The sequence below is a fragment of the Panthera onca genome, chromosome X (genome assembly GCF_046562875.1).
Source record: "Panthera onca isolate mPanOnc1 chromosome X, mPanOnc1 haplotype 2, whole genome shotgun sequence".
NCBI classification, from domain to species: Eukaryota; Metazoa; Chordata; class Mammalia; order Carnivora; family Felidae; genus Panthera; species Panthera onca.
In genome coordinates this window covers 22,399,755-22,424,320 of record NC_138357.1, presented here as the reverse complement: position 1 = coordinate 22,424,320, position 24,566 = coordinate 22,399,755, and the positions used below count along the sequence as shown (strand labels likewise).

Genomic DNA, 24,566 nt, shown 5'->3' with positions numbered 1-24,566 from the left:
GAGAGAGAGAGAGAGAGAGAGAGAGACAGAGCATGAGCGGGGCAGGTACAGAGAGGAAGGGAGACACAGAATCCAAAGCAGGCTCCAGGCTCTTAGCTGTCAGCACAGAGCCCGATGTAGGGCTTGAACCCACAGACTGAGATAATGACCTGAGCCAAAGTCGGACGCCCAACCAACTGAGCCACCCAGATGCCCCAATACGATTGGAATCTTTATATGTAGCTTTTATCCTGCATTTTCATTTAATGTTATATTGTAACTTTTTTCCATGTCATTTAAAATTATTTAAAAACATGATTTTTAAAGACTAATATTTCACCATAGGTATGTGCCAAATTTTATTGAATTAACTCCTTTACAAAATTAAGACACTGTCAAGGAACATGGTCTGTCATTCTACTTCTTCAGGTCCTCTTTATATTTCTCAGTAACGTTTTGTGTTTTCTTCATATATATCATACATTTGTAGGTTAAGGATTTTATGGTAGATTTTATTTGTTTGAGTGCTGTTGTCAGTGGAATCTTTTTCTAATTGCTTATTTCTATTATATAGAGAAGTTATTGAGTTTTAGATATTTATTTTTTATCTAGCCACTTTATAGAAATATATTTTAAATTTTGGGGGTTCTGTTTATTTTGTTTTTTGGTTTTGATAGACAGCTGTGGTCATCTACAAATAATTTGTCTCCTTTTTAGTAGCTACAACTATTAGTTTTGCTTTGTGTCTCATTATACCAATGAGAATTTTAAGACCAATATTAAATAATGATGATAATCCTTGTTTGGCTCCTATTTTCAGTAAGAAAGACTCAGGTGGTGCTTCATTGTTGAGGACATTATTGCCTGTTGATTTGATAGGGTTTTTTTTAAAAAACCATATTAAGAAATTCCATTTCAAGTTTGTGTGGTTTTTAAGACCATGAATGTGTATTGAATTTTATTAGATGTCTTTACACTATTTGTAGTGTAAAGGAATATTGTTATTCCTTATTTGTCCCATCGATGGACTGTATTATATTAATTTCCTAATAATAAATCTTCCCTTATTCATTATTCAACAAATGTTTGTTGAGTGCCTTCTGTTTGCCAAGTACTCTTCTAAGTGCTGCAGAATCAGTAGAGAACAACATACATAAGATTGCTGCTCCTGCTTTTGTTCATGCTTCTGTGCTGTTTGGTACTAGTGTCACACAGATACCTATAATCCATCGTATAAAAATATGAATACCTTTTATGTGTCAGGCACTGTGCTGGTCTAAGGATATATCAGAAAGCAATATAGTCATGGTACTTCATTTAATAGTGCAGGAAACAGACTTTAAACTGATAAGGTATAGATACTTACATAATTGCAGTTTTGATCAATGCTATCAAGGAGAAATACAAAGAGTTTATAAAAGGGCTGACTAAATTAGGTGGAATGGTCAGGGAAGGCCTATTTAATAAGTACCATTTAAATTGAGACCAGAGGGGCTAAGTAAGACGGGTAAAAATGGGGGAGAGAAAAGTATGCCAGGTAGAAGGAACCACATGTGTAAAGGTCTCAAATTGGGTAAGTAGCTTGACACCTTTGGAATAAAAGAAGGCCAGGGTGGTTGGAACAAGGCTTAGGCATCAAGTTAGGATGGGGTAAGGCCAGATCCAGTAGTATCTTGTAAGTCATGGTGAGGAATCTGGATTTTTATATTAAAAAAAAATGGGAAGAATATGAAGGATTTTATCCCAGGGTGCCAATCATTTGCATGGAAATCAATTAGGAAGCTGTTTCCAGAGTTTAAGCTAGAGACTATGAGTATGGTGGCAGTATAAATGGAGAGAAGTAGACGGATTTGATAAATGTTTTCAGAGGTTAAATCAGCAGAGGTTGGTTTGGGCATGGGGGTAAGTTAGAGAAGTGTCAGAGATGAATCTTAGGTTACTAGCATGAATGTGGATGATGGTACCATTTGCCAAAATAAGAACATTGTAGGAGGAATGAGTTTTCCTTTGAGGGGGTCATGAGTTCAGTTTTAGCTATATTTAGTTTGAAATTTCTTTGAGACATTTGAGTATAGATTATAAATTGACAGTTGAATGTATGCACCTGAAGCTCAAAAGAAAGGTCTGGGCCACTAGCACATAGATGTATTTGAAACCCTGAGAGATGATATGATTGAAAATAGAGCTGTGCTATCAGATACGTTAGTTTCTAGTTACATGTGCCTATTTAAATTAATTAGAAATAAAATTAGAAGTTCAGTTCCTCAAAGTAGTCACATTTCAATTACTCAGTAGCCACATGTAATTATTGGTTACCATATTGGACAATGCTGATACAGAGTGAGAAAAAGGTTTAGGACTGAACGCTAAGGAATTCTGCTTTTTTAAAGGTTAGATAGAGGAGGAGATACCTCAAAGGGCACTAAAAAATTAGTGATCAAAGAGAGAGGCAAACTAGATGAGGATGGTATCATAGAATCCTTTGGAAAAGAGTATTCAAGGAGTGGTCAACTATTGATTTCTACTGATAGGTCTGATAAGATGACTGAAGAGGATCCATTGGATTTAGCAATTTGGAGGTTCTTGGTGACCTTAACAAAGCTATTTCACAGGGGTGGTGGGAGCCAAAGTCATATTGGAATGGATTAAAGAGAGAAATGGGAGGTAAGTAGTGACTGTGTGTTTCTAATAAAGCTTTACTGTGGAGGGGAATGTAGAGATCGACTGGAGTTGGAGGGAAATACAGGGTCCAGGAAGGTTATTGTTTTTCAAATGGGGAGAATTTAGAACACAATTTGTTTCTTTTAATTTTGTAAAGTTCATTTATTTTATCTTGAGAGAGACAGCACGAGTTGGGGAGGGGCAGAGAGAAAGGGAGAAAGAGAATCCCAAGCAGGCTCCGCAGTGTTGGCACAGAGCCTGACATGGAGCTCAGACTCACGAGACTGTGAGATCATGACCTGAGCCGAAACCAAGAATCAGGTACTTAACAGACTGAGTCACCAAGCGCAATTTAATTTAATGCTAATGGAAAGGAGCCTGTGAAAGGGGGAGATGAAAGATATTGGGGGGAGGTGTCTAGGGAATGATTGTGAGTGTAAAATTCCTGAGAGAACTAGAGGGGTTAAAATTCAAAGAGAAGGTGGTCTTTGATAGGAGGGCTCCTCTTATATCAGAAGGGAAAGGAGAAGATGGGTACAAATACAGGTAGCTTTCCATGTGGTGCCTTCCATTTCCTCTGAAGCATGAGGTGAAGCAATCAGCTTGGAATGAGAGGGTTTGAGAAGAGGGGGATCCACAGATAAATGAGGAGGTGCGAAATAGTTTTTCCAGATAGTAGTGGGAGACTAGTTGACTATTGAAATTTAACATTACTTCCTATCATAGAGGGCCAGATTGAAGTTAGCAATCAATTTGTAATAATTGTGTGTGTGTGTGTGTTTACTCCCTCTGGAGTAAGGCAGTTAGTTGGATTTCTGAGGGTTGAAAGTTAATCAGGTAGGTGCTGTGGAGGAATAGAGTGGTAAGGCAGTTCTGGGCTTTTGCAACAGAGTTGTTTGTTTTTTTTTAATGTTTATTTATTTTTGAGACAGAGAGAGACAGAGCATGAATGGGGGAGGGGCAGAGAGAGAGGGAGACACAGAATCGGAAGCAGGCTCCAGTCTCTGAGCCATCAGCCCAGAGCCCCACACGGGGCTCGAACTCACGGACCGCGAGATTGTGACCTGAGCTGAAGTCAGACGCTTAACCGACTGAGCCACCCAGGCGCCCCTGCAACAGAGTTTAATGATGACATCTGTTTGATAAAATGGGAAGTGAATGTAGGAGTGTGTGAATGGACACTAAGTAGAAGGCTGGAGGTTCCCATTTGAGCAAGTAAGCTGGAAATAGCAGGTCAGAGTTGGGTATTTTAATTAGAGATTTATGAGGTGATAGTGTTTCTATGATGAAAAATTTCAGGGTATAACTGAGGGAGTCCCCATAGGGACTGAGGGAGTAGGTGGCTGAGATGGTGGGGCAAGGTCATTGCATGAGGAAGTTGAAGATGTTTACTGTGTTTTCTGTGTTAATTTGGAAGGGACTCAAATTTAAGCCAAGAGTTTGAGTGGAGAGGAAGTCATATGAGTCAGGTATTGAATCCTGGATTCAGAAGTTTTGGGAAGGATGGCACATGATCTCATGGGGGAGGGAAGGGAAGAAGCTGGTATAGCCCAGTGGGTGAACCTCGAAGGACAAAGGATTTGTCCTGAGGGAGGAGAAGAGGGAATGGTCTGGAGTTGGCGTTAGGACAAAAAAGGACACCAGTCTTAAATTCCATAGGGTGTGAGAGACCATAAACAACATCCAGGGATAAGCCACTTTGCAGATGACTCTTTGGTTTTCAATCTGGATGCACATGAATCACTTGGGGAGTATTTTAAAAACTACCAGTGCCTGGGCTTCACCCCCTGACATTCTGCTTTATTGGCCTGGGATGGGATGCAAATGTCTGTTTTCTAAAAATGCCTCTGGTAATTCTAATGCATTTTGTTGAGAGTTAACTGAGAGACATAGGGAATGTTCAGAGGAGAAGTTTGAGGATATAGGAGTGCCTGCTGGTCACAAAGAGGCCAGGGGGTTTTGGAAGGAAGAGTAGTAGAAAGTTGGGTCATGGGATAATTTGTCCTCTTTCCCATACAACATGGTGAGAGAACATCCAGTGTTATTTTGTAAGCAATTTCTGGAATTTTCTGTTAAATGAGTCAGTGTATTTTTTGTGTTTGCTAAAATATATCTTTCAAGGATTGTGGGAGAGAGAGAAAATGTATTATTGTTCAAGTTTTATCAGATAGAGACTGATCTTTTAATTTCTTTTCTACTTTTAATATAAATTATCTGAGAAAGGGAGGACTACTTGTGCCCTGAAGGAGGTTTTCCCTGTATCTTCAAGGCTGCGATAACTGACAGCCTTTATTCATGCCCTTCATTTTTTTCTTCTCCTTACATTAACACCCTCAGTAATTTTCTTATCTGTGGTCTGCTTGGGTGCCTCCTTTCTCATGTTTTTCTCTATTTTTACCTCTTTTCTTCTAATCACTAAATCTGTGAAGATAGAAACTTACAGAAATACAAAGGAAAAAGAGTCAGAGGTTCACAAGTGGATTTCCAACATAAGAAACTAGGATTTTCATTTCATTTTCTCATCTCTTTGTCATTTACAAGTATGAAAGAGTCCAGTTCAATAGTCATTTATTAAATGCCTTCTGTCTGTGAAGTCTGACATTCATTGTCACCAGTAAAGGAACCAACCATCCTGGTTTGCCTGAGACTTTCCCAGTGTTCACTTTGAAAGTCCTGAGTCCTGAGAAACCCCTCCGTCCCAGACAGTCTGGGAGATCCTCGGAAGTGTTGTGTTGGATAACTTGTATGTGTAGCCCACTTCTTGCTCTCAAGGAGCTTATGGTTTCCAGGAGCATGAGAAAGCAATATATGTAGTAAGTCAGTTAAATAAGAATATAAACAAGTACATAGGTTTCCTGGATCACCATATCCAGACCATTGATATGGATGAGAACTAGGGCATCAGAAAAAGGGAGACAGTATGTTAGACACATAAGAAACTAAAGTCTTAAATAACTTTACTATTAATTATACTGTTTTCCAGTTGGCTGTGCTTGAACCAGGCCACTCCTAGTCATAGGTCATTATATTGCTTTCATACGTTTATTCAAGATATGCATTCTTTACTTGAGGTAATGAGATCTAGATGCTTCTTTTCGGAATAATTCAAACCAATTCCACTACTCTTTTCTTTTTTAATTAGTTTGTAAATTCAATTGTCTAGGTACAGTGTGTACCTAGGAGCAACCATCTTATTTTCTTTATTCCCTTTATGCTTTAGATACTCTTACTATATGATCTGTATTTGAAATGGTAGGAATCTACGGCTGGAAGATGGGAGGAGGGTGGTTGGGGAATTGATCTTTTGTTAGAATTTGGTCCCTACGTTGACAATGGAGACTATGATTTCAATATCACTGTACTGGGCTGCTCATTGACACAGTTCATCAGCCCCTTAGATTTCCCTGTCTGTATTGCACCCCCACCACAACAAATCCCCTGATCCCGTAGATATGCTTCCTACATTAGAAGTCTTAGAATATGTGTGATCTGGACCTTCTCTTGTTAAACTAGTAAGTTGAGAATCTGACCCCAAGAAAGCACATATTCCATAGCTGTATGTGTATGGATTTCACTTCTTTTTAGGTGGCTGCAAAATTCGGATTCAGGGAGACTGGACCAGGGAGCGCCGCTTTGAAATCCCTGATGAGGAACATTGTTTGAAGTTCCTCTCAGAGGTCCTTGCTGCTCAGGAAGGTAACTCAAGACTCAGCAGTTTTCTTTCTACTTGTTTGAATGGCAGTGACATTCTGGCATGCTGATGCAGAGGCAAGCAGCCGTTAGCAAAGTACCTCACCCCTTGAGTCTTCATAGCTGATTTTTCTTCCTTCAGGAATGAACCAGGGTTAGGCTAGAGAACAGGTGTATTCAGCTATAAGGAAGGACACTGAGCCATTTTCCAGAATCTTCAGTGTCACAGCATGGACAGGTTACTGAAGACAGTAATCCTCCTTCTGTTCCCAGATCATCCCAGAGCTGCCCTCATTCTCTTAGTCTCTTCCTTTACATGCAAGAATGCTTCTGGTCCCTGCATTTGAGGAGTGCTGAATGAATGGCTTTTGGTTATGGTAAAATTCACTCAGTGAAGGGCTCCCCTGTTTCTGACCATGACTCTTATCTCTCTAGCTCAGTCACAGCTTCTTGTTCCAGAGCCAAAGGACTCATCTAGCTGGTACCAGAAATTAGACACTAAGGACAAACCTTCTGCTTTTTCAGGTACTGAAAAGATTCTCTTTTGCCTGGTTGCTATGATCATTGCAGAGTCAATAGATTTTATCTGGACAGATAAGATAGTGTGGATTAATGTCAATCTCAGACACCTTCTCCTATGGAGTGGTTTTATTGAGTTCATGCCCACTGACTGATGTTCATTCCTGATCTTTTCTGTGGCATGTTAGCTCCTCAGGAGCCAGCTTAGCAGTGTGGTAAAGATTGGCGTGCTCCAGGGCCAAACTGCTTGGGTTTAAATTCCAATTCTACGACTTGCTAGTTACATATGACCTTGGTCAAGTTACTCAACAATGCTGAGTTTCCATTTCTTTTTCTGTAACATGGGAAGATTTTTAACACTACTGGCCATATGGGGTCTTTGTGATGATTTAAAGAGATAATAATATAATCCCTTACTGTCAACCAGGCATTATGTTAAGTCTTCAATAAATGTTAGCTGTTATTATTCAGGTTCCAAATTAATGTAACTTGCTGTTGTTCTAGTTAATATGTCAAGTCCTTCAGGGACAGATGTGTTTCTTCCCCCAGTCTAACTTATCACTATCCTTGTGATACCTTTCTGTTTGGTAATGCCATTGAGCAAATAGTGATCAAATCAAAACCACTGTGATGAAGGCAAAAAGCTCTGTCTATCCTGGATAATTTGGATGTTATCTTTATTTTCCCCCCTTTGATTCTGGGTTCTGTGTATTTCAGGGCTTCTTGGATTTGAGGATAATTTTTCATCTATGAATTTGGACAAGAAAATTAATTCACAAAATCATCCTACAGGGATTCATCGGGAACCCCCACCTCCACCCCCTTCTGTGAATAGAATGTAAGTCCTATGTCAAAATGTATTTCTCATTTAGGAACTTTTATATTTTAGGCAGTTTCACTTTTGAATTTCTCATTTATTTGCTAGGCTTCCACGTGACAAAGAAGCTCCTAATAAGGAACAGCCCAAAGTGACCAACACCATGCGGAAGCTCTTTGTACCAAATACCCAGTCTGGGCAGCGAGAAGGTCTCATCAAACATATCCTGGCAAAGCGAGAGAAAGAATATGTCAATATTCAGAATTTCAGGTTAGTCTCTCTTCTACTTACTGAGGTATGGCATAAAATGTCCTTTTGTTACTTAAGGTATTAGTTTAATTAGCTTAAGAATCAAAGCATAATAAAAAGGAATGGTCAGCCAGTTCAAGCCCCTATCTCTATATTAGTCAGTGACATACATATACAAATATATATATGTATATACAAAACTGTAGCAAATGCTACAGTTTCCCTTGGATTTTCTAACTACTAATGATACCGTGTCTACTAATGGTTCTGTCTACTCAGAACCAAATCAAACTCACATGTACTGGAGAATTATCCCTTAGCACATTCCCTAAGCAAATGTGTTTATCTTTCTGGACTGCTGAGTTTTTTCTCACCAATATTAGAAGATTAAAGTCTCCCATTACCACTAGTTTAACTTGCTTACTTTGGTAAGTTAACTAAAGAACATTTCACCCAGTCCTCTTGATTGAGAGGTCTGTCTTGGATTCTTTCTTCTTTTCTCCATGTCATATTTTTCATTTCACCTTTGCTTGTCAATCTCTTCTTCTCTGGACCTAGCGTGAGTGGTATGTGATGTGGCGTGGTGTATATCCCAATGTGCAAAGCAGCAACACTTTTCTTTGTTGTTTGTGAACGGCACGTGCCCTTAATAGTCCAAGATTCCAGTCCCATCTGCTATCCCATTAAGCCTCATTTGTTATAATTCAATTATAACTGTATCCCTACACCAAAATCTATAGTTCCTCATATTCCCCATGATGCTTATTTTTGTATGTAAACAGTTAAGACAGTTATGAGTTTTTCCTTCTGCTTTCCCCCTTAGTACTATATCTGCCTCAACAGAATTTCCTACACAGATGTCCTTGTAATCCTTTGGGAAGTGAGTTTTTGGATTCAACTATAGCTCCTTATGGAACAGTTATCCACATCAGATGTATTTACAGCATGAAGATACCTTTTTTCCCCATCTACAAGCTCTCCCTTCAAGTATAAGTTTGGATGGAGTTTAATTGAAAGGAAATGTGGTAGAGCAATTAACTTTATGTTTTTTTAAATAGAGACTTGGTTTCCTTTTGTGGATTCACCTAATATAAAATTTAGAGAATGAGCCCACTGCCTTTGTGTTCTACATGCAAGAGGTTTTTCTTATATGTGTATAGCAAAACATTTTGAGAAATTATGTTGGCTTATTGTGAATATACCCTTGTATGAAGAGTGATGAGAGAACTTTCATTCCTTCATACTTGACCTTTGTTTTCAAGTAATTTTTCGTATTATGTATTAGATTTTTTGTTGGAACGTGGAACGTGAATGGCCAGTCTCCAGATAGTGAGCTGGAACCTTGGCTGAACTGTGATTCGAATCCTCCTGATATCTACTGCATTGGGTAAAGAACACATCTGGAATTTCCTTTTGGCTGTATGTTTGGTATTAGCTTACATGACATTTTGCCCTCCTTTTTCTAACGATTTGGTAAAAACCTACTATAGACTATATGTGAGAATTATCTTGTGGGTCAAATTTGTGAGATAAGAAAGGAATGATACCTGAAATGGTGAAAGGAAACATCTAGTCATCTCAAAATGCAAATAAAACTATATTCTTTTTTTTGAATCTTTATTTATTTTTGAGAGAGAGAGAGAGCACAAGCAGGGGAGGGGCAGAAAGACAGGAAGACACAGAATCTGAAGCAGGCTCCAGGCTCTGAGCTGTCAGCACAGAGCCCGACATGGGGCTCGAACCCACAAACCGTGAGATCATTACCTGAGCCAAAGTCGAGTGCTTAACCGATTGAGCCACCAAATAAAACTATATATATATTTTTTAATGTTTATTTTAGTTTTGAGAGAGACAGACAGAATGCGAGTGGGTTAGGGGCAGAGAGAGAGGGAGACACAGAATCCGAAGCAGGCTCCAGGCTCTGAGCTGTCAGCACAGAGCCCGATGTGGGGCTCAAACCCACGAGCTGTGAGATCATGACCTGAGCCGAAGTCAGACGCTCAACCAACTGAGCCACCCAGGTGCCCCTAAAACTATATTCTTAACAGCAACTGAGACTTGAGGTCATTTCCAACAGTGACTATTCCTAGGATATATAAGCAAAGCTCCACTGTTATCCCTTGTGGAGGTTTTTGTTTGTTTATGTTTTGCATAACCTGTGCATATACTTATAAAGAGTCTTTTGAAAACAAAGTTGCTTGTCCTTACTGATCACCTGGGTCAGTGGACCAGTTCTATAAAGTTTCTCTCTTTCCCCATTCCCTTTCCACCTAATGTCTCAAAATAGGATGGGAGGTAGTCAGAGATAATTATGGGATATGTATAGATCTCATGTCTTCGTGTTTTTTTCAGATTCCAAGAGCTGGACTTGAGCACAGAAGCCTTTTTCTACTTTGAATCTGTGAAGGAACAAGAGTGGTCCATGGCTGTAGAGAGGGGTTTGCATTCCAAAGCCAAGTATAAGAAAGTAAGCTGCATTTCATTATTAGTATACAACTAAATAGAACTCACTAGAAGTTATTCTGTTATCTATAACTTGTTCCAAAAGAATGGCTTAATTGAATTCTTCTCTGTGTGTAATACTGGACTAGGGCAGAATAGTCCTTTACACCTATTTTCTAAAAATAATTTTTTTCCTAAGCTTTCTGACCCTATATTTTCATTGCTTAGGTAGCTTTTAGGAGAAAAAAAAGAATTTTATTCTCAGAATGGTAATTAGCTTATGATAATTACTTACAGAGCAACAGTAAGAGTTTAAGATCAGAATTGTTCACTGACTTGGTCAGAACCAGATACTTTACAAAAAAGCAGTTTGAAGCATGTGGGTGCATAGGGTATGCTGTGGAATCAGGAAGAAGTATTGTGGAATTTAAATGAGTTCTAAACCTTGTAAATCAAAAGTAGAGTTGACTTTAGCAAGGTGGGCTAATTTCTTGGTCTTTGGAAGGCATGTGGTAGAGGCTACCAAAAGAGTTATTTTAATTACATGGTTACCATAGTAACCCCTTTAAAAGGAGTCCTTTGAATATTTTTCATCCACTCCTTCCAACAGTTGATATAGGTAATAAAAATCCTGAAGGTGTTATTCCTCTCACATAGATCCCTGACTAACTTATATTTCAGACATATTTCTAGCTCTAGTTTACAGACTTAAAAAAAGATTCTTATTTTAGAAATTTTAATTTCTTAAGAAATTGGAAATCAGAAACTAGGAAGGAGAGGCAAAAGGAATAAGCTGGGATAGGGGTTTTAGATTTGATTTTTTAATGCTAACTACTCCTGGTAAGTTTAAAAGTGATTAAAATAGGGGCGCCTGGGTGGCGCAGTCGGTTAAGCGTCCGACTTCAGCCAGGTCACGATCTCGCGGTCTGTGAGTTCGAGCCCCGCGTCAGGCTCTGGGCTGATGGCTCGGAGCCTGGAGCCTGTTTCCGATTCTGTGTCTCCCTCTCTCTCTGCCCCTCCCCCGTTCATGCTCTGTCTCTCTCTGTCCCAAAAATAAATAAAAAAAAAAAAACGTTGAAAAAAAAAAAAAGTGATTAAAATAGATACATAGGTAGGTAGATACATACATACATACATACATATGTACATACATACATACATACATACATAGATTTGATTAAAATAATGTGTCCTAGAGCTGAGTATACTTGATGTCCCCCAAAATTTTTATCTCCATCTGGTCAGAGCTGGATTAGAGTTTCCCCAGAGAAATTTTGTTTCCTTTGTATGGGGTCCACTGGGAAATTAGAGGGTTTGGATTCAGATTTGAACATCATTAATATCTTCTTGGTGGAAAATTAGTTGTGGGATTAGATGTGTGGCAACGAGTATATTAACATGAACCTTTTCTAACTCCCTGGAACTCGTAGGTTCAGCTAGTCCGCCTTGTTGGGATGATGCTCCTCATATTTGCCAGAAAGGACCAGTGGCAATATATCCGTGATGTTGCTACGGAAACAGTTGGAACTGGAATCATGGGGAAAATGGTGAGTTACTTTGGAAATGAGCTTGATTATTATTTATGTCCATGTGAAATTCACCTGCCAGTTCTGTCTTTGTACTAATTGTGAATAATTACTCTTGCCAACAGGGAAACAAAGGTGGGGTAGCTGTGAGATTTGTATTTCACAACACTACCTTTTGCATTGTCAATTCTCACCTGGCTGCCCATGTGGAGGACTTTGAGAGAAGGAACCAAGATTATAAGGACATCTGTGCACGAATGAGTTTTGTGGTCCCAAATCAGACACTCCCACAGCTGAACATCATGAAACATGAGTGAGTGGTTAAATCTCCTTTGGCCTTTGAATAGTGGGGCTGAAATGAGATTAAACTGGTAGGAAACTATGGAACTGTGAAGAGTGAATGAATACTATTTAGGGATTGGAGTTGCAAAGAAGAGCGGGTTTTTGAGGAATTCACTGAGGCAGATTCACTGAGGAGATTCACTGAGACAGAGAAATCAGATTTGCTATTAGAGGTTCTATTAGTGGGCATGTAAAAGTAATGCTGGAGGGGTGTGTCAATTGGAGTCAGTTTTTATTATTTAAAAAAATTTTTTAAGTTTATTTTGAGAGAGAGAGTGAGCATGGGCGGGGGAGGGGCAGAGAGAGAGAGAGAGAGAAAGAGAGAGAGAGAGAAAGAAAGAGACACAGTCTCAAACAGGCTCTGCACTGCCAGTGTGGAGCCTGATGTGGAGTTTGAACCCACAAACCGTGAACTCATGACCTGAATGGAAATCATGAGTCAAGTACTTAACTGACTGAGCCATCAGGCACCCCTTTATTGTTTTTTATTATAAAATAGAAATGTTTATTATTAATGTAATAAAAGATAAAAGTAGAAATCATTTTGCTGTCCCCTAGCCAGTTTCTATCTTCAAAGGAAAGTGTTATTAATAGTTTGGTGTGTATCCTGGAACTGTGCTGTCCAATGTGATAGTTAGTAGCCATAGGTGGCTATTGGACACTTAAAAGTAGCTAGTCCAGGGGCGCCTGGGTGGCGCAGTCGGTTAAGCGTCCGACTTCAGCCAGGTCACGATCTCGCGGTCCGTGAGTTCGAGCCCCGCGTCAGGCTCTGGGCTGATGGCTCGGAGCCTGGAGCCTGTTTCCGATTCTGTGTCTCCCTCTCTCTCTGCCCCTCCCCCGTTCATGCTCTGTCTCTCTCTGTCCCAAAAATAAAAATAAAAAACGTTGAAAAAAAAATTAAAAAAAAAAAAAAAAAAGTAGCTAGTCCAAACTGAGATGTATCGTAAGCATAAACTATACACTGGATTTTCAGAGACTTAGTAAGAAAAATGTAAAATATCTCCATTTTTCAATATTGATTACATGTCGAAATGATAATTTGGATATATTGAGTTAAATGAAATATATTGTTAAAGTTATATTCATTTGTTTCTTTTCATTTTTAAATGCAGCTACTAAAAAATTTAAAATTACATCTCTGACATGCATCTTATTTCCTTTGAATAGTGCTGTTCTAGACCTTTCTCTATATACAAACACATGCACACTCAGTATAGAGAACTGTATTGTCCTATTGTGGGTCTCATTCCAAGCCAGTGTGTATATGTATTATATTAATTTATGCATTATATATATATTGTATTATATCTATATTATTTTTTTAATGGCTGTGAATCATTAAGAATTGGGGCACTGGAGATGTAGACAACAATGGATCAACAGGATAATATGAGAAAAGTTTGTGAAGAATGGGACTTAATAAGAATACAAGCAGAAATCAGTTGAGGGATGGACTGGGTAGTACAAAATGATTAGTCTTCAAGAAATTAATATGGGTAATTGAAATTCTGAGAGGGTGGTGTGATTTGGAATAAGTGATTTGAGATGGGAATTAGGAAAACAAAAGATAATTTAACATATTAGGATCAGCACAGAGTAGGGTATTTGGGAAAATAGTAGGGAAGAGTAGTGATATTGGCCTGATTCCATAATGTCTCAATAATTAGGATCCTATAGAATTCTTTTTTTTTTATGTTTATTTATTTTTGAGAGAGAGGGAGAGACAGAGCGTGAGCAGGAGAGGGGCAGAGAGAGAGGAAGACACAGAATCCGAAGCAGGCTCCAGGCTCTGAGTGTTCAGCACAGAGCCCGACACGGGGCCCGAACTCACAAACCGCGAGATCATGACCTGAGCTGAAGTCGGACGCTCAGCTGACTGAGCCACCCAGGTGCCCCGAGGATCCTATAGAATTCTGCTTTGTGGTAGTAAAGTCAAGGCCTTGACATTAATGGTCATGAGGTTGTCCTGAAATGCCTTAAATTTATTTCCTCAGGATTCCAGAAATTTCATGTTGCATTTAAGATTAGCAAAGAGACCCATTCAGGACTTGAGATAGCTCACAGGAGAATCCTTTTTAGTGTGGTAATTTCTGGGTCTTCCCTGTGGGGGGACTCTCAGCTCATCTAGGGGCCTGTGGCAAGCCAGTCTCCTTCCTGCCTGAGACTTGGACTGTTCATCTGGGGCAGGAGTAGGCAAATTGGCTATGGTGCATAGCTGGTCAGACCACGCAGACCTTAGTTAAGAGTCTGCAGAATGTCAGGGCTCAAAGAGGCAGAAAATGTTCAGATTCTCTTCCCCTGGAAGAGGGGCAGGAAGCCAGACAAAATTTTGGAGCTAGTCCAGCAAATAAACTACATGCTTCTTTTAGGCAGTTAACTCCTTAGCTTCTGAATTCCACACATATACTGTATTTCCCTCTCTTTGTTCTTCATGTATGGAGTGCCTATCTTCCCACCTATTTGGTAATCCCTAGTCCTTCTCAGGTGTTGGTAGTACTTGCCCCCAGAGGATAAGTTACAGCTTAAACTCCTTGTGTCAGGTAGTGATAAATGAATCCTTATCAACAATCTACTAGTTTTCTTCTTTCCATTCTTCTCTGATTGACTTGTTATGGTAATTCTTACTACTTCTGTTCCTGTATTTCTTGATCTTCAGTGTTGTCATCTGGTTGGGAGATTTGAACTATAGGCTTTGCATGCCTGATGCCAATGAAGTGAAGAGTCTTATAAACAAGAATGACCTTCAGAGACTCTTGAAGTTTGACCAGGTAAGTAAATTTTCGTTTTATGGGTATGTTCCTAGATGGCAGATAAAATTGTTCGGTTTATGAGATATATGTGTGGGAGGTGTGTCTTACTCTAGGAATAGATGGAAAGGTCTCATTGTCTTGGGAAAACAGTGTGACTAGCGATGCAGCGAATGCACACAGGTTTGTAGTGCTTTTATTGAGCGCTTGCATAGGAGAATGGGAGATAAAAAGTAAATATAACATTTGTTCATTGTCTTTATCAAGAAGAGATTTTAGAGATTTATATAAAATAAGTTGGATAATGGGTGGGGTTAATTGGAGACCACTTCCGGGAGGAAGTGGGCCTTCAGCTATGTTGATGCGGTTTGGCAGATGGGACAGGGAAAGTTGCTCTATGATTAGTTGGCAGTCTTAGCAACAGCATAGAAGTAAAAGAGGGAGGTCCTGTGAGGGGATTGGGAAGAACAGAAGTTTGGGATAAATAGCACAGACTGTGGTCTAATGGGAACTGATTGAGAAGTTGGGCCTGGCTGGCTTATAGATGTTAAAACCTGTGGGAAAAGCATTGATTTAGTAACATTTATATAAAACTTGGTATTCAGGAACCTAGTTTTCTGTAAATTTGCCTTGGAACCTGGCACATGACTTGAATTTTTACTTCAGCTTATGGATACTGGTTGCTAAAAGTGAACACTTCTTATGGAGGGAAGAAAATGTTTCGACTTGATTTTAATGTCTTTAAATCCTTATGAAAGCCTTTTTGACCTTTAGACATAGTAAAAATGTAGGAGTTTTGCAGTAGAATTTTTTATATATATATATAGTGAGTCTTTTTGGGCTCTTTCTTCATATTGAGGTTGACTGGCTAATGTCTTTGCATTTCTTCCTCTGTCATGTTTCCAAAGGGGGTACAGTTAGAATAAATTCTGAGTCTTATGTAATTCTGGTAGAGTATTTGAGTGAGGATAACTTTCAAAACGATCCATAACTATTCACTGAATTTGGCTTTTGGAATTATCCGTTCAACAATTGTGTGCTTTTTTAAAAAATTAAAATTGCGCTAGATGATTCCTGTCCAACTTAAGAGAAAGATTATTCTTATTTCATTTTTCCATTTTATTCAACCACTATTTTTAAAATTAAAAAAAATTTTTTTTAACATTTATTTATTATTGAGAGACAGAGACAGAGCATGAGCATGGGAGGGTTAGAGAGAGGGGGAGACACAGAATCTGAAGCAGGCTCCAGGCTCTGAGCTGTTAGCACAGAGCCTGATGCAGGGCTGGAACTCCCCAATGACAAGATCATGACCTGAGCCGAAGTCAGACACTTAACTGAGCGACCCAGGTGCCCCACCCAACCACTATTAGCAATAAAAAATTAGTGATTTGCACATAATGAGCATTCTATCTGTGGGTGAGTTTAGATGTCATGGGAATGGCAAGATTTAATTCATAAGGTACAGAAATTTTATTTATGCACTCTGACAGTTGCAAAGGCAATGAAACTTGATAGTTAGAAATCGTTGATCAACCTGATAATCACCTGTATTAAGATGGTGTTACCCTGCTTATGTGATGCTTTTTTCTATCTCTAGCTAAATATTCAGCGCACACAGAAAAAAGCTTTTGCTGACTTCACTGAAGGAGAAATCAAGTTTATCCCCACTTATAAGTATGACTCTAAAACAGACCGATGGGATTCCAGGTAAAGTGACAAGAACCTTGTCACAGAATAGGTTCAGGCCTGGTATTATTTCTGTCCCTACAGATTGGTGAACGGCTAGGAATTTTTAGGTCATGCCAGATGCAGATATAAAGACCTAATGGTTCAGTGCTGTTACAGAAGAGTTTTTAATGCATGTGTACTCACAGGTGAATTTATCTTAAAGTATTACTTTTGTTGAAATTTTATGGGCTGTCTGCAGTGCCTTATTTCTATCATCTCAACAGACTTGCTGAGATTTTTACCTTCTTGACCCCCTCCCATTTCGTTATCTATTGTCCTGTTCTCATTGTTTTATCCAAATTGTTTCTCAACTCTTCAACTGTGAACACCAGAAATTGAGTCACAAAAGGCTCTTCCAGCACAATGGTTCTCAGTCCTGATCACACATTAGAATCTATTGGGAGACTTTTAAAAATACTGATGCCTGCAAGCTCACTGCTGTCAGTGCAGAGTTGGCTTCAGATCTTCTGTTCCCTGCCCCCTCTGCCCCTCCCCTGCTCACATGCTCTCTCTCAAAAGTAAATAAAACATTTAAAAAATACTGATGCCTGGGCCTGACCTCTGCAACTGCCAGAGAATGCTGAGAACCATTGCCCAGGGGGCCCTTTGATTTCCTGATAACTCCCAGTTAAGTACCTCTGTCAGTATGTTCCTGCTATTTGCCTTCTACCTACTGTCTCTTTGTTCCCTATGGCGTACTAGCTGGCTGAACCCAGAAGATTGAAAGAGAAGGAAAATCTCTGGGCATATTAAACTTCTTTAGACTCAGAGAGCACTAGGATGGGGTGGAGAGGGGTCTGCATTCCTGTGCTCTGAGCGAGCTGGTCAGCAAGTGAAAAGTGACACTCAAAGATCTTGTACACCTCACTTTGTTTCTTCCACTCACCTGACTTGAGAGTCAGTTGAAGAGCTACTGATAAGAACTTATGTGTGTCACCTTGTGGCTTAGGTGTACAAGGTGTTACTTATTTTAATTGAATGATGACTAGGCTTTTTCCCTACCCTTGGTATTCTATGGGCTGTTATATGTTCAGACTTGCATGCTTAGATGTTAGTTCATCTCTATTTGAAGAAGCTAGTCATGAAAGTCCAGGTTGAAAAGGAGAAATCTCTAGTTATTTCCAGAGATCAAGCCCAGTCTAGGAATATAGCATTGGATTTTTAGATTCTTACCAGTTGTCTATCTGTTGTGAAATGTCATTGCAAAATGTCATAGAGCAAAGTATTCTGAGTATAATCCTGACCTTCTGAGGATATTTTAAGAAGATGCTATTATATTTTCCTCTGGGGCAATGTTGTTAAAGATGTAATGCTAATTTGGGGAGCACTGTTTATTCATTCATTACATAACTAATCATTGAGCACGTACTTTGCACAAGACACTGTGCTAGGGGTTGGAGATTCAGTGGCAAACAAGCAGACACAGACCCTTTACAGAGTTTGCAGTATAGTAGGGAATATTATAGTTGGGATCATTAGGGAAGGAGAAGCATTTAACAAGACGGCCTAACCCTGGTCTAAACCAGTGTGGTAGGTATTACATTCTTGTGTGGTATGTTCCCTTCATAATTCCTTTCTTTATTTGCAGTGGGAAATGTCGGGTTCCAGCCTGGTGTGACCGGATTCTTTGGAGAGGAACAAATGTTAATCAGCTTCATTACCGGAGTCATATGGAACTAAAAACCAGTGACCACAAGCCTGTTAGCGCCCTCTTCCATATTGGGGTAAACACTTGTTTGTTCATTTATTTGTTTGTAGGTTAAGTATATATTCTTAGAGCATCATTTAGACTCAAAACAGATCAGTAGTTCAGTGAGCCATAAATGTTACCATAACCAAATAATTATTTGCAACTTTGAGAAATTAGTGCCCCCAACCGTCCTAAATGCTGTCCATATGGTTCTTAATGAGCTTGGCCTTTTAGTGACACAGATGTTTCTCATGCTGCAGAGTGGCTGGGTGGTAACCTTAGCCTCCTAAAGTTGTTATTCATAAAGAAGAGTTAGAAGCTAGGTTTTAAAGAATGAGTAGATAGATAGTAAGGAGGGAAAGGCCTAGGAGAGAGGTTCCAGGTGGAGGGGCTGGGAACAGCAAGAACAAAGGCATAGACTGATCAGCATACAACCAAATCTGTATATTAGCTTAAAGGCATATTGTCAGCTGTACTATTAGTGAAACTTTCCTATTCAGGAGCACATGTTTTAAATTTTTCTTTAACTCTGTTGCATCCTAGGCTGGATTAATGGCCAGTTAATTTTTTTTGTCTCTGTTGTGAGTAGTTTTTGCTTTCACATTGTATTTTCTAGCTGTGTGTATATGTAGGTTATATCTTGGGATCTTGTTGATTTAATTTATTACAGCTAGTACATTAAAAAAATTTTTTTAATCTTTATTTATTTTTGAGAAAGAGAGAGACAGAGCGCGAGCAGGGGAGGGGCAGAGAGAGAGGAAGACACAGAATCCGAAGCAGGCTCCAGCCTCTGGATTGTCAGCACAGAGCTGGATGCAGGGCTTGAACTCACAGACTGTGAGATCATGACCTGAGCCGAAGTCAGATGCCCAACTGACTGAGCCACCCAGACACCCCATGACAGCTAGTACATTTAGATTATTTCTTGTAGATTTCCCAGACCTACAGTCATGTAATCTGTCAGAATCTATATAGTTCAGTGCTTGATAGGGTGGACTTTATAGACTGCTTAGATTTGCATCCTTGTTCAACTACTTCCTGACCATGTAACCATGAAAATTTATTTAACAGCCCTATGCCTCAGTTTCCTCCACTATAAAATGGGGATAACAGTGGTACTACTTATGGGGATTAATGAGTTAAGACATGCAAAGAGCATAATAGGGTAGATTTCTTTCCTCTGTGTATATGTTGATTCTTTTTGCTTCTGAGATAGATTATCCCCAACATGTCTTATCCTTCTGTCTTAAAGGGGAATTTGGGGGGTATTTCCTTTATTTACAAAGTTACTTCTTGGTCTTAGAATAATCTGAAGCAATTGTGACTTGACTTTTATCCATTTTGAAATTTTAAAATAATAATAAATAATAGTTTTTCTCAAATAGTAGCTATGTGTGCTGGGGACTGGGATGGGCAGTTTACACATATCTCATTTACTCCTCACAACAGTACTATGAGTTAAATATTTCTCATTTAACAGATGAGCAAATGGAGAACTAATGAGTTAAAATAACTTCCTTAACAGCATTCAACTGGAAGGAGAGCTAAGATTTTAATCTTGTCTGTTTAACTCCCAAGCCTATGGATGTTCTTTCCACTAACCCCACAATGCATCTATAGTTACAAAGAACTTACAGACTACATAAACCTTTAGATACTATTTCTAGCCCACCTAATTTCTATTTTGTACTTGAGAGCTGCTCTGTTTTCTTCATTTGAATTCTCTTAATTCATTTTTAAAAGGATGTCTTTCCCCCAGACACTAACCTTTTTGGTTTAATCAGCTGTGCTTGGCTTTTTTGTTTGTATTTCTTTTCAGAACCTTGGAATATTTGTAATATTCCACACATATTAATCCAGAGCTCCCAGCAGGATAGTTAAAAATTCTCCATACTACCTGTGTATTTTTGTGTATCTTTAATAAATGTCTACCTTTCTAATTTTTAATACTACTTAAATTATGCAGGAAATCAAAAGTGCTTTCTCTTTAAAATTAAAAAAAAAAAAAACGTTTTAAGCAAAATTTACAGATAAGGCTGAAGTTCTTCAATCCCTGTTCTACTCCCACCTTTGTCCCAAACCCCCACTTTCCAGCCAGGCCAACTACCATTATGAATTTATATCTTTCTAGACCAGTATAGTCCAATAGGTCTTTCTGTGATGATGGAAATGTTATAGATCTATCCTGTCCAGTACAAAAGCTACTAGCTTCAGGTAGCTATTGATCACTTGAAGTGTGGGTAGTGAGACTGAGAGAGCTGAATTTTCAATTTTATTTAATTTGAAGTAATATAAATTTAAAAAAACTTAATGTTTATTTTTGAGAGAGAGAGACAGAGTGCAAGCAGGAAAGGGGCAGAGAGAGAAGGAGACACAGAACCAGAAGCAGGCTCCAGGCTGTGAGGTGTCAGCACAGAGCCCCACACAGGGCTCAGACCCACTAACTGATCATGACCTGAGCCAAAGGCAGCCACTTAACCAACTGAGCAACCCAGACGCCCCTGCAGTAATGTAAATTTAAATATCCATATGTGGCTACTGGCTATAATCTTGAACAACACACTTCTAGACTTTTGCATATGCTTTTCAGTGTTTACCCATATACAATATTGTTTTGTATATTGGTACATATATCATAAATGGTCTCATACCGTATTTGTTGGTCTGCAGCTTGCTTTTTAAAAAAAAAATTCAATGGTGTGTCTTGGAGAGCTACCCATGTTACTACGTAAATATCTAGCTCATTAATCATCTAACTCATTCTTAATTCCTAATTTTGTTGGTAATTTCCTTTTCTAAAGTGGGTGTATCAGGTGGTGACATTCTTATGGTGGTTTTCCCCTTCATTATCCTTGATATGCCATTAAGGGGTATGATCATGATAACCCACTGAGAAAAGTTTTGAGTTTATTGAGTTAACCACCCCATATTTTGGTCTCTTGGGCATGCTTGGGCATGATTAGAGGCTTTAAGAAACCACATTATATTTTTACCACCATTGTCATCAATGACTGTTAATAAAGGGACCAAGTGCTCAATGGCCAGTTAATTAACTTCAGAAGACTTGCTGTGGGCTAGCTGAGATATGGTTTTCACCCCTGTACTTGGTAATGGGATCTGTTGCATTGGTTCTCAGACTTTGGTGGACAGAGAAATTGCCTAGAGATCTTTTTAAAAAATGCAGTAGGCCAAGGCATCTGCATTTTTTAAGACCTACCTGAATTAATCCTGTTGCGTACCTGGTATTTTGGAAAGGATCTTACACTAGAGGTCCAGATACAACAATTGGATACAATTGTGGATACAACTGTGGCAGTGAGCAACTTAGCTGATCTTTTTGTATCTTGATATTCTCAAGGATCAGAAGAATAATCCTTGCTTTGGTAGTCTGGCTGGTTATTGTGAAAAGATGACACACATAAAATACTTTATGAAATAAGAAGTTGCAAAATTTTATAAAAATATTAAAAATATATAAAATTTCTCTTAACACTATAGTATGGACCCTGGTGACACTAGCGATTGCTTGGGCCTCAGTTCTCTAAGAGTTATGGTTTAGACATGTAAAAACCTTCCCAGTCATTGAGATCTTTGGCTCAGCTTTGATGCTTTTATTTTCCATATTTGATTTACAACCTCTGCTACATGCATCAGTCCTTTTTTTTCCCTCAACATGGAATTCGTGAAGTTTTCTTTCTAAAAAGAAGCTGCAGCCTCAATAAGTTAAAATGCTATGTTAATTATGTTCATTTTTGGCATTGATTTGTATGAAGTTTAATAGTGAAAAAAACCCAAAGCTATTTCAGGAAGCTGAAAGTGCTGTGTCAGATGGGAAAATTTTTTGATCTATTAGTCAAGATGATTTGTTTGTCATGCTTTTTTTACCCTGATCTAGGGCATTTTGTATTGGCTCTTCTCTAAAATAACCATAGGATCTGTTTAGTAATGTATCTTTATCATTATATAATGATATAACGCACTGACATTATGATTCTTGGCATTGCGCATAGCAGCTAATAGAATTAAATGCTTTAATCATTTTTCTGCTGTTTCAGCGCTTTGTGATCATTGTTAGAAACAGTAGTAGGTATGTTTTGACACTTAATTTGTGCAATGCAGGAAATAATTTTTACCATAATTGTCACATTTCCCCCAACCCCAAATAACTTAACAATGGAGCAAGAAAATATTCTTCCCAAATATTACTGCCAAGCTTTTTATTTATTTATTTATTTATTTATTTATTTATTTATTTTTATTATTATTTTTTTTTACTGCCAAGATTTTTAGCACAGAGGTTTAACCTTTTCCTTTTCCAGGAAGTTAACCAATTAACCTTACCTTTACCATAAAGTGTGTAGTGCTGAAATGCTTAGTTTAATTTATATTTGTTTTAGTGATGTTTAAAAAATTGTTAGACTCTTAGAGATTCAAGCTGAGAGCACACAAGACTAAAATAAGGATCTGTTTTCTTTGAGGTAAAAGTTGTGGATGGAGTGATATTTCAGAAAGTGTTTGAAGATGTTGTTTGCACCACATTTTATTTTAAATGATTGCTGTAACAACGCCTTTTAAATTGTTAGGTAATCTCAAAGGAAGATGAGCTAGGAGCATGTAAGACTGAAAAGAGGGTTTACTTTCTTTCAGGTGAAGGTTGTGGATGAACGGAGGTATCGGAAAGTGTTTGAAGATATTGTACGCATCATGGACAGAATGGAAAATGACTTCCTTCCTTCCTTGGAGCTCAGCAGGAGGGAGGTGAGCAAAAATACACGGCTTCCCCATGCAGTGCCCATCATGGTCAGTGCAGGGGAAAGCATGTTTGTTAGAGAAGGCAACACAACAAAGTGGTGAAAACCATGTGTGTTGAAGTCAAACTGCCTCCATGCTGATTCCAGCACTGTCATTTAGTAGATGTATGACCAGAGGCGCGTGTCTAACTCTCTCAGAGCCACACTTTCCTTTTCTGGTTAAAGGGGTGGTTGTGAGGATTACATGAGTTAATACATGTGAAGCTCTTAAAATGGTGCCCAGCACAAAGTAAGCCCTCAGATGTTAGCTTTTCTTACTTAGTATTTCAGAGCTGCTGGTTAATTCATATCTCAGGAACCAGGATTTGGTCATGGGATGAATGTCCTGACCCAAGGTTGGGTTATCCTCTTAGGATCTCAGGAATAATCAGAGTAGTCCAGAGAAGTAGCAGGAGCTGCCTAATTCCTCTTCTGGTGTGAGTAGAATAACAAATGAGAGGACGTGGCATACAGCCAGCTCAGTCAGTGAAGGCGTACAGACAATAGTTGCACACCTGGTCAATAATAATTACCTTATTCTTTATTCATATTCCCTATGGAATAATCCAACTGACTGACTTCCCCTACTAGTGATGCATGTTTGTGTCTGTCTGTTATTCCCCAGTTTGTGTTTGAGAATGTGAAGTTTCGGCAACTACAAAAGGAGAAGTTCCAGATCAGCAACAATGGACAGGTTCCCTGCCATTTTTCTTTCATCCCTAAACTTAATGACAGCCAGTACTGCAAACCATGGCTTCGGGCTGAACCTTTTGAGGGCTACTTGGAGCCAAGTGAGTTGTCCCTTTACCATTGTCTCTGCTTGCAATGCATCCTCTCCCCCTGGCTCCCACCCCCTCCCTCTGTTTAACTTCATGTTTTCTAACCACATGTCTCTTACCTTTACTGTCATTATATTGGGGAGATCTCTTTTGTGTGTCTAGTCTCTCCTTCATCACCTGATGACTTTTTAGAGGACACTTCTTCTGTTGGTTTTCATCTCCTTTCACTTTTCCACCATAAGTTTCTGTTACCATGTGTCATTTCTTATATTTCAGATGAGACCGTGGACATTTCCCTTGATGTGTATGTCAGCAAAGACTCTGTGACCATCCTGAACTCAGGGGAAGATAAGATTGAAGATATTCTAGTCCTTCACCTGGATCGAGGCAAAGATTACTTCTTGACCATTAGTGGAAATTACCTCCCAAGTTGCTTTGGTACATCCTTGGAGGCTTTGTGCCGAATGAAAAGACCAATCCGAGAAGTTCCTGTAACCAAACTCATAGACTTGGTAAGAAACATCCTAAGACACAGAACCTCCTCTAGATATAATTTTCACAATACTTAAGTGATGTCCTCGTTGTCTCTGGGCTTTCTCTTTTG

General features: G+C 38.9%; 1 protein-coding gene across 3 annotated transcripts in view; it reads left to right on the top strand.

Annotated features, from left to right (window-relative positions):
* Positions 1 to 24,566, top strand: part of OCRL (OCRL inositol polyphosphate-5-phosphatase) — a 57,990-nt gene that overhangs the window by 17,766 nt on the left and 15,658 nt on the right. For 2 of the 3 annotated variants that reach the window (XM_081792867.1, XM_081792868.1), the window contains exons 4-17: positions 6,226 to 6,336; positions 6,766 to 6,855; positions 7,567 to 7,687; positions 7,775 to 7,936; positions 9,201 to 9,302; positions 10,268 to 10,382; positions 11,788 to 11,904; positions 12,009 to 12,196; positions 14,882 to 14,993; positions 16,573 to 16,682; positions 18,292 to 18,427; positions 23,041 to 23,151; positions 23,809 to 23,974; positions 24,239 to 24,474. In XM_081792867.1, coding sequence (XP_081648993.1) covers positions 6,226 to 6,336; positions 6,766 to 6,855; positions 7,567 to 7,687; positions 7,775 to 7,936; positions 9,201 to 9,302; positions 10,268 to 10,382; positions 11,788 to 11,904; positions 12,009 to 12,196; positions 14,882 to 14,993; positions 16,573 to 16,682; positions 18,292 to 18,427; positions 23,041 to 23,151; positions 23,809 to 23,974; positions 24,239 to 24,474 — 1,877 coding nt within the window. Of the gene's footprint in view, positions 1 to 2,510; positions 2,644 to 6,225; positions 6,337 to 6,765; positions 6,856 to 7,566; positions 7,688 to 7,774; positions 7,937 to 9,200; positions 9,303 to 10,267; positions 10,383 to 11,787; positions 11,905 to 12,008; positions 12,197 to 14,881; positions 14,994 to 16,572; positions 16,683 to 18,291; positions 18,428 to 23,040; positions 23,152 to 23,808; positions 23,975 to 24,238; positions 24,475 to 24,566 lie in introns of all 3 variants that reach the window. The other variant, XM_081792869.1, reaches the window with a different exon arrangement.